The 8,991-nt window shown below is 40.5% G+C and overlaps 2 protein-coding genes across 4 annotated transcripts; one reads left to right on the forward strand and one right to left on the reverse strand.

The window, feature by feature from the left end:
• Positions 1-32: 32 nt before the first annotated feature.
• Positions 33-3,132, reverse strand: LOC114561391 (uncharacterized). Of its 3 annotated transcripts, none has more exons than XR_003693351.1 (6): positions 2,198-3,132; positions 987-1,158; positions 637-842; positions 493-539; positions 277-383; positions 33-160 (listed from the first exon to the last, which is right to left on the reverse strand). XR_003693351.1 is itself a non-coding variant. In XM_028587399.1 (5 exons), exons 1-5 carry the CDS (start codon positions 2,867-2,869, stop codon positions 145-147), a joined length of 1,173 nt encoding a protein of 390 aa, XP_028443200.1. In that variant the 5' UTR covers positions 2,870-3,132; the 3' UTR covers positions 33-144. The 3 variants fall into 3 exon arrangements, 1 of the variants encoding a protein (XP_028443200.1); XR_003693350.1 differs by having other exon boundaries at positions 493-542; XM_028587399.1 differs by lacking the exon at positions 493-539.
• An 877-nt stretch (positions 3,133-4,009) lies between these two features.
• On the forward strand, positions 4,010-8,640 carry LOC114561385 (interferon-induced protein with tetratricopeptide repeats 1-like). Its single transcript, XM_028587391.1, has 2 exons — positions 4,010-4,139; positions 6,722-8,640. The coding sequence occupies exons 1-2, from the start codon at positions 4,132-4,134 to the stop codon at positions 8,031-8,033; spliced, it is 1,320 nt and encodes a 439-aa protein (XP_028443192.1). The 5' UTR covers positions 4,010-4,131; the 3' UTR covers positions 8,034-8,640.
• Positions 8,641-8,991: the final 351 nt, after the last annotated feature.

Here is an 8,991-nt window from a genome sequence, read left to right on the forward strand (position 1 = left end):
AGAGGAGCGCAGGCATTTAAGTGGCACCTAAATAAGGCACCGAAATCTGCGTTGCTATTCGGTCCGGTAGATCACGGTGGTTAAGGCACCGGTGCCGTATTAGCGCCGGGTCTCGGACCGGGTGTGTGTGAATCCCCTCCATAGTCAGGTCAACAGGTTCCTGAATGAACACATTTAACACTTATTTTGAGAATTCATTGTGTAGACAGTTTGAAGTATTTTGACCTGTAGGTATGCATGTATACAAGGCTTCAAGTTTACTTCATTCACACTAACCGACTGTTGAGGAGGGATTGTCCTGGGCCCCTTTGCCTCCTCCTTTTCCTTGGGTCTTGGGGTCTCTCTGCTGGGTCTCGTTGTCCATGTATTTCACCATCATGTACCTGACACACACACACAAAACACACACACACACACACATACGTTTGGAAAACACACAAAACATTCACACACAGATAAGCTTTCTTTACAAACAGACAGACATATACTCACCGGTACAGGCAGTTTGTCAGGGCTGATATGAGGTAGGCTCACAGATCCTGCTGCAGAGAATTGATCACAATCAAACTGACAATCAACTAACACGATTAAGTGAACACAGCCAATGCAGCTCCACAGAAAATGAAGATTTCAGACCTTTGCACTCCTCTGTCTGGGAACTGACGCCCATCTCTCTGCAGTCTGCATCAGCATCCAACTGGGCGTCATGGAGAGGTGGCCTACAGATCTGCAAACCCTCAGTATGGCCTGCCTCTTTATTGTGGTCTTGAGGCAGAAAGGGCAGTGGAAGTGACCACTGCTTCCACTCCTGCAGGCCAGGTGGCATTTTGTTATGAAGAAATCTATGAAGGGACACAAACATTACCTGCTTACCTTATAAGATAAAGCAACTGGCATGTAAAGTTACTATTAGTAAGCTTACTAAGTAGCAGTAGTTACAAACAAAGAAATGATGGCGTAGCACAAAGCTGATGGAGGGAACTAACCTTCATGTTGAATGGCATTCTTTACATGCACCTCCATGTGCTGCAAAACCTTTGCCCTAAACCGGGGCTTGTATATGGAAGTGGGGCAAAGGGGGCAATGATGGTCGGTACAGCACACCGTGCATCGTGTCACCGGGGGTGTGTTATTTTTGTTAAAGACACTGATGTGTACCTTAAGGAAAAAAAAAAATCACAGAAAGAAACCATCAAAGTCTGCAACCATGAAGCGCTCTAGGTAACGTTAGCTAATGTTCGCCAACAGATGTCCACCAACACTGATGTTTCATCAAATAGTACGTTACCATCAGGGACACGACATCCAGAAATCAGCAAACTAGATCTAGGGCTGAAATTGTTACTTTACAATCCTTCCAGAAAAATGCAGAGTTTTTTTGTGTTGTTTTGCGGGGCAAAAATCCTTGATTATGCTGCACTTTTTATTAAAAAATGCGATGGAATATGCTATATGATATTTATGCAATTTAATGCGATGAAATTGCAGGAACTTGCAAAAACTGTGGTTTGATGAAAACATCCTGCTTTTTTCGATGATGTTCACGTCGCGGAATGACGTCACTTCATAACGTTCCCATGGCAACAGGGGAAAATGGCTGCTCTTGTGTGAAGTAAACACAAAATTTTTCAACTTTATGCTAAGCTATATTATGGGACTTTTTTGCAACGAAAATGCGGAGATTATGAAGACTTTAAAACATTTTTCAATTGGTTGCAACAAACGTGGTCACAAACTAACCCCATCACTCCGGTGACTCCATCTGGAAAATAATTCGCAATTTCGGTGTGAATCTTCACTGATCTCCCGATTCGATTACGATTATCATGTCAGCGATTCAATTCCGATTCGATGTCTCGATGCATCACGATGCGTCAAATACATTTTTCTATTAAAGCCATGTAAGATATTTAATGCATAGCTTTTCAAGCTTCAAAAACCAAACATTCTGCAGTGCTCTAATACTAAATAAACTGGATACATAAAACTATACAGCACTGAGCACATGGCACTTCCTGAATGTGCAAAACACACCAGAATATGTAAACAGAAATGTTGTTAGGCCGACATTAGAATGTAAACAGAAATAATCGATTATGAGCCGGCTGATTATCGATGCATCGTCCACGTCCACGATTCAATGCATCAATTATTTGATTAATTTAGACACCTCTAATTTTTGACCCTGCGAACTTACCGTTGGACACGCATCGGCATGAGACGGGACTGCGTGACATGGGACGCTCCGGGCTGCAGCCATACCCGCCTCGGCCGTTTGGGGCTGGGATGGAGCCTTATTATTCTCCTCAGTTATTTCATACATGCGGCAGATAGCAATGGCTTTCGTTAGGGTTAATTCACTGTCACGTAGCAACGCCTTTCTTAGATTGTCATTCGTGATGCCACACACTATTCTGTCACAAATCAGCTCCTCCGTCAGGTCTCCAAAGTAACAACTTTCAGCTTTGATCCTCAAGTCACTGACGTAGGATTCAATAGTCTCACCTTGCTTTTGATTTCGTGAATGGAACTTGTGTCTCTCCATGCTTTTGTTGTGTTGTTGAGGGTTACACACTTCACGAAATTTCCGTTTCAAACACTCCGGGTTTTCTCTGGATTCAGCTGGAACCACGACGGCTCCGTCTCCACCACCGGGCGCCCTCACCTCCGCCGCGTAAACAAACGAGCGCTCCCGTTCGATGGCCTCCGGTCCCGCGAGATTAAGCAGGATGTACGCTTTTGTTTTGGCAGGCTTGTCTGAGTGCGCCGCTGCTATGAAGATATCATATTCCTGTTCAAAAATCCGCCAATTCTCGGCCACGTTCCCGTCAAAAACGACGGGGTCTGGTCTGCGGAATCCATCCGCCATTATTTCTACTTAGTTGTGTGTGTCCGCTCGAGACAAAAACAAAAAGTCACGTGGAACTTGGAGGCGATGAATTCATCCCTCTTCTGACACCATGTTGAAATATATGAGGAGTCCTTACTTTATGAACCCAAGCGGTTATTGATAAACTTCCAGAAAACCATGTGGAACTTATTCAGTCTAAAGTAACAGGCGACATTAACCATATACAACTTGGCGGAGACCTGTGTGCACACCATTGACATGTATATATGTCAATGATAAAAGGTGCACACAGAACTAGAATCCTACTGCGCATGTGCACTTCCTAAAGTACGGTGTCTCGTAGCGTCCATACAGAGAGCGAACATAATAATTCACCAGAATTATCTACAGAAACAAATTCAAAAGGGGTACATTATTGAAAAAAAGTTTGAGAACCACTGATTTTCCAAAGTTTTTTCACCTTTTATCAACATTTCTGTCACTTTTTTCAAAATGTTTTCAAATTCTTTCAATTTTTTTTTCACATTATTTCAACATTTTTGTCAATTTTTCCAACGTTCCTTCCACATTATGTTTTTGGACAATGTGGTTGAAAGAAACCCAAATTTCTGATATAGAAACTTTTTGAAAATGGGTCAAATTTGACCCCAAGGACACCAGGAGGGTTAAGGCAGATTTACAAATTGCAAATGTTTTCATTGCTTTCGTAATTTTAAGTCCATCACGTTTGAATATAAAGTGTCTGATTTATATTTCAAAGTGTTGAGGCTATGTGTGGATTCTTTTTAGTCCATTTGCATTTGATTTCTTTATTTGAAAGGGGACAGTGAACATTAATCAACATTAAAACAATGTAAATGTGCCTGAGTTAGCTCAAAAGTGCTTATTTTCATCAGTAGTCCCCCAGCACAGATGTAAAACAGGCAGCCTTTAAAAATAATGACAACATTTGTGAATGTTCAGAGTGTCAATTCAAACTAAATATAGCATAATAATGCATTTATAGTTTCAAGAAGAAGAAACGACTTAAAATCTATACGTACAAGCAAATAATCACACCATGTGATGAGTCATGTTTTTGGTTTTCCTTTTTTTGATTTTTTTTTTTTTTTACTTCAATTCCTGGGAAATGAAAGTCAAGCTGCGTTAAAAAAGAAGTGAAAATTTCAAATGATATGCAAATGCCACACCTCGGACTTTTGTCTTTGGAGCAGCATCATAGCAACACTGACTAACTAACAGGCTTCTTAGAGAACTGCTGAGTGGAGGAAAACAGCTGAATGATGTGGTGAGTAGCTCAATAATGAGAATGGTCATGATTTATAACCTATTACTAAATCCCAGAGCCAGACATATTGGTATATTGGATATGACGATGTTTTGATTCCCTTCTTTCTTTACTATTCTCTCTTCCACGTTTCTTTCTACTTTCATTTCTTCCTTCTTCCCTTTGTAGTGTATTTGGTAGCAATGCTGTAATGTTGTGTGGTGAGGAATCTTGATTATAAAGGTTTATTACATCAAAGAAATCAGCATCAATTGACAAGCTCTGAAGAGCCCGGAGAGGACCTGTTTTCCCAATTCTCCAGTGGTCCTCTGACTTTCTTTGTTTTAACATGGTATATATTCTATAATGTGTGTAACATAGATGGGGGAGGAAACAATACTTTGACCAATGGCTATCATCCTAACTGGCTCTCTCTTTGAGGGCAGATTGATAACGCATCACAGATGTTTCCAGAGAGGTGTCTTCTGAAAGTAAAGTTCATCTGAGGTCTCCTGTCGAATCTTAGATACCAGTCATAAATGTTCAGATAAAGCTTAAATACATGTTATATAGAATGATCAGATAAAATAGGATGACAATACACCTCACCTTAAAGCCAGGTTCATGCTATATGTCTTTAAGAACTAAAGAAAGAATATTAGGCTAGCCTATGTAGGCTACTGATCACTTGTTTTCTGAAAGTTTTATTCTACACTGCCATAACGGTGGATACATTTGAGAAATCGGCTACTAAATAGAGCTGTAGCTCCTTGTATTTAGTTTTTGTTCTTCTTTTATTTTAGGGTACTTCATTTACTTTAACTATAATGTGTTTCCTAAGGGGTTTAGGCTCTAGTTTCAGCCATCTTAGGCTACTTTCTTTCCTCATTTCTCATTTTGTGTCTTTGTTACTTCTCTCCTTTTATTTCTTTTATTTCTTTTCATCCACCTTTCCAATTATTCACTTTTCATTTCCTCCTTCCTTTCCTCTCTCTTTCTTGCCTCAGCCACTTTTCCTTATTTCTTAGGTTGCTCCTGTCTGTCCTCCCCTCTTTATTTCCTCAATTCTGTCCGTCCGTCCGTCCTCCTGTCTGCTTTTCTGTCTGTCTGTCTCAAACGTCCACAGTCTGTGGTTGAGATCTATTAATGCGTAGATAGCAGTGTTTCTCAAATGGGGGTACGTGTCCCTCTAGGGGTACTTTGGAGGACTGCAGGGGGTACAGGAGATTTTTAACTAAATGTTTAATAGTTGTCCAGAACATTGTTCCTCTTAGAATTGTTTTTTTCTACCAAAAATGTGACATTTGTGTCACCTTCTTTGGACCTAATTGCCTTCCTTCCTTCTTCTGTCCTTCTACTTTTTACAAGTTTCTCGCTATTTTCTTCTTCTGTCACTCTTTTGGAGTTTTTGATACTATTTTGACCTATTCTTGCCTTCCTTCCTTCCTTCTTTCTACCATCTTTTTCCAAGTTTTTGTATTTTTTACAGTTTTTTTGTCTCTTTTTCTCATTAACAGTTAAATGTTTTTTGTTTTTTTTCAGTTACAAGGCTGTACTGTTCCTCTTTATAGACACTTTTTTTTTCTACCGAAAATGATTAGCATTGGTCAGGGGGTACTTGGCTTAAAGAAACTTTTCAAAAGGGGTAGCCTACATTATTGAAAAAAGTTTGAGAACCAGTGATATGGCCTATAGAGCCTACGTAGATACTGCCACCGGCTCGTGAGATGCGTCTCTGCCGCCGCCATCTTGGGACGGAAAAAAACTAAGCAACATGGAATAACATTTTACCGATGAAAAAGGTGTTTTACAATATTTTAGGCTAACGTTACCAAGTGTTGAGGTTTATCCTTTCATTTAAGCTAACATACTGTAAGTGACTGTCCTGATGCTGAATACAGCGAAAGCTAGCTTGTGTCAGATAAGGTCGCCCATTTTTATTTAAGTAATTAGTAAAATGCTGACATTGATGTTTGTCATGTGTGTTATATTAAAGCTGCAGCTCCAGGCTGAACTGCAGTTCCTCGAGTGGCCACTTGAGCCGTGTTAATCAACCCAAATCCAATGCCAAAATAAGCCTGGTACAAAAAACGGTTTTGGTCTCTTTAGGTAATTTCACCCTTCATGACAACTGTACGGGGGTGATTTTGTTTTATAACCCACCCATTTATTTTATATTAAGGCTTACAACTGTGTCTGGAGGCCTACTATCTTGCCTACACAGGAAATTATTATTAAGTGTCCAGTATCATAAATACTGCTTGAAAAATCGGTTGGAAATTCAGCGAGAAATTTAGATTTTAATTGTGGATAGACCTCCTGCCTAAAAGACATACCGGTATATGCATTAGGAGGCGAGGCTTGTCCCTCCCAAAATAGCAACTGTGTTGATGTATCTTTTCAATGAACAGCAGCGGCCAATGCCTCATCTACACATATATATATATATATATATACATACATACATGGTCTAAATCAAGAAGGAGCCATTTCTATCTTCCTTATTCCCTCCTCCTTACTACATGAAATGAACAGTGTTTATCCAAACACTTTATAACATATCATATTAACTTACTGTTGATGTTATTTGTATTCTCCGTCAGTGCTGCTCAGAGTCAAACAACGCTGGAGTCCAAACTGGAGGCCCTGCAGTGCCACTTCACCTGGGATCTGGACCCCAGCAAGTCCATGCTGTTACGTTGCAAGGACAACCTGGAGGACATCGGCCCCGAGGAGGGGAACAGCTGGCTGGGTCACATTTACAACCTGCGGGGGTTCGTTCAGTACAAGCTGGGGTTCACCGAAGACGCCCAGAGTTTCTTCAACAAGGCTGCAGAGGCCTTCAGCAAGATAAGAAACGCAGATGAGGGTCCCTGGTTGGTGGTGAACTACGGGAACCTGGCGTGGCTGCACCACCACCTGGGAGACCAAGCAGAGAGTCAGGCTTACCTGTCAAAGGTCAACACCCTGATGAATAAATACCCATCTCCATCCCAGGATGAGCTCCATCCAGAGATCTACGCTGAGAAAGCCTGGACCCTGATGAAGTTCAGCGGAGAACAAAAGAAGCAGGCTGCAGATTACTTCCAGAGAGCCATCAGGATGCAGCCGGACATGGTGGAGTGGAACAGCAGCTACGTCTTAGGGTTAGTGGGTCCTGTCAAGCACAATGACAAAAAGGTGAAGGCTGACCTCTTGGAGAAAATGAGAGTGGCCAAGGAACAGGATCCAGAGAACTTGTACCTCGCTGCCCTCTACCTTAATCAGTGTACTCAGAAAGGAGAGAGAATTGAAGATGAAGCACGTGAGTTGGCAAGAAAGGTTTTGAGAAATCCTGTGAGCAGCTACAGTGGAATTAGACCATTACTAAAGGTTTACAGTTACTATCTATCTGTTGATGAGGCCATTGATTTGGCAGAGGAGGCTCTGAGAACCCATCCAGATCAGCGTTATCTGAAGAGATGTGCTGCACTCTGCTACAAATGGAAAATCATTTATTTCAGGCACATTCGTCTAAATCCAAGCGAGATAGACAAAGCAATCAGTCTCCATAAAGAGGTGATTGCTCTCTACCCTCATTCTTTCCTTATAAAGAAAATAGCTTTCGCAAATATATATGCAAAGTTAAATTACGGCCAGGACGAAGCTGAGCAGATATATCAGGAACTGCTAGAAAGAGATCTGGAATCTGCAGACAAACAGATGCTCTACAACTGCTATGCAAATCATTTACACCTCAATTGTAGGGATTACCAAAGGTCAATACAATATCACATGAAGGCTGCAGCGATACCGCAGCCATTCACCTTTCGTCGGTACAGCATCAACACTCTGAAGAAGATTAGAGACAGAGGCAGGAGCCACATGTGTAGAGAAATAGAGGAGTTTCTGACAAACCTGCAAGAGCCATTATAGTGATTTTAAAAGCACTGGTTCTTAATCCAGAAATTGATCACACATCAGGAAAACCTGTTTCCTTCTGCTGGTCTGCTGGTCCAGAAGCAGCAACATCTTATTCAGAACACGTACGATCAAATGGTTGTTTTTGGTTTGTCACGGTTATCGCAAAGAAAAAGATCGTAGCCTATATTTTGAGCGGTATCCTTTAAAGACTCTTTATGGAAGACAAAGGCTGTTTTTGCCCTAAAACCTGTCAGCAGTAGTCTACTAGATATATGAAACAAGCTGAATCATTATAATAACACTGGTCATTTAAATAACATCCACTGTGGACACATTCAGATGTCATTACATGATTAATTCAAATAGATTTTGATTAAATGTTGTCTTTCTTTACTTAATTATGGTGTTATATTCCTGTTGTGTTGAATTGTTCTTCATTTGAACTGTATTTTAAGTTTATATAAGAACATTATACTCTCTGTGTGAAATTTGCTTCGCTGTATGAATCATAAATGTTTTATAATGAAGGCTGTTAATTCGATGTATAACCTGAATATGATCGCCATTTGTAGCCTCCGCGATACTTGATTATTCTGCTCTGTCACTTTTTGTTCAAATTGAAAAAGTCAATAAAAAAAAGTTTGGAAAAAAATACAAAATCATGTGAACTAAGAAATCCTCTCTAGGTGTGTTTTACTTGGTGGTAACTATACAAGAAATTCCTGTTTTCTACACAATCTTGCAGAACTTCACACAGGACGATGATGGTCGTTAACCAAACTATAACTTTTGAAAGCTGCTGCCAAATCTTTCAACTTTTCAGTCAAAGTCAAAGTATCTTTATTAGTCTCCCCAAGGAGAATTATGTTGTGGACACTGGGAGGAGAGTTACAACAGAGACACACAACAAGCACAGGGTTAAACAATTAGAAGACAAGTGTACACTAAATATTTGGGCTACTCAAAGAGC

The sequence above is a fragment of the Perca flavescens genome, chromosome 9 (assembly GCF_004354835.1).
Source record: "Perca flavescens isolate YP-PL-M2 chromosome 9, PFLA_1.0, whole genome shotgun sequence".
In the NCBI taxonomy this organism is placed as follows: domain Eukaryota; kingdom Metazoa; phylum Chordata; class Actinopteri; order Perciformes; family Percidae; genus Perca; species Perca flavescens.

What these genes read in the sequence shown, in the direction of transcription:
- LOC114561391 (XM_028587399.1), bottom strand. Translation starts at nt 2,869, where the DNA reads ATGGCGGATGGATTCCGCAGACCAGACCCCGTCGTTTTTGACGGGAAC. An exon ending in ATGCCGATGCGTGTCCAACG is followed by an intron (nt 1,159 to 2,197) that starts GTAAGTTCGCAG and finishes TTTTTCCTTAAG; the next exon opens with GTACACATCAGTGTCTTTAA. An exon ending in CCAGACAGAGGAGTGCAAAG is followed by an intron (nt 384 to 636) that starts GTCTGAAATCTT and finishes TGTGTGTGTCAG; the next exon opens with GTACATGATGGTGAAATACA.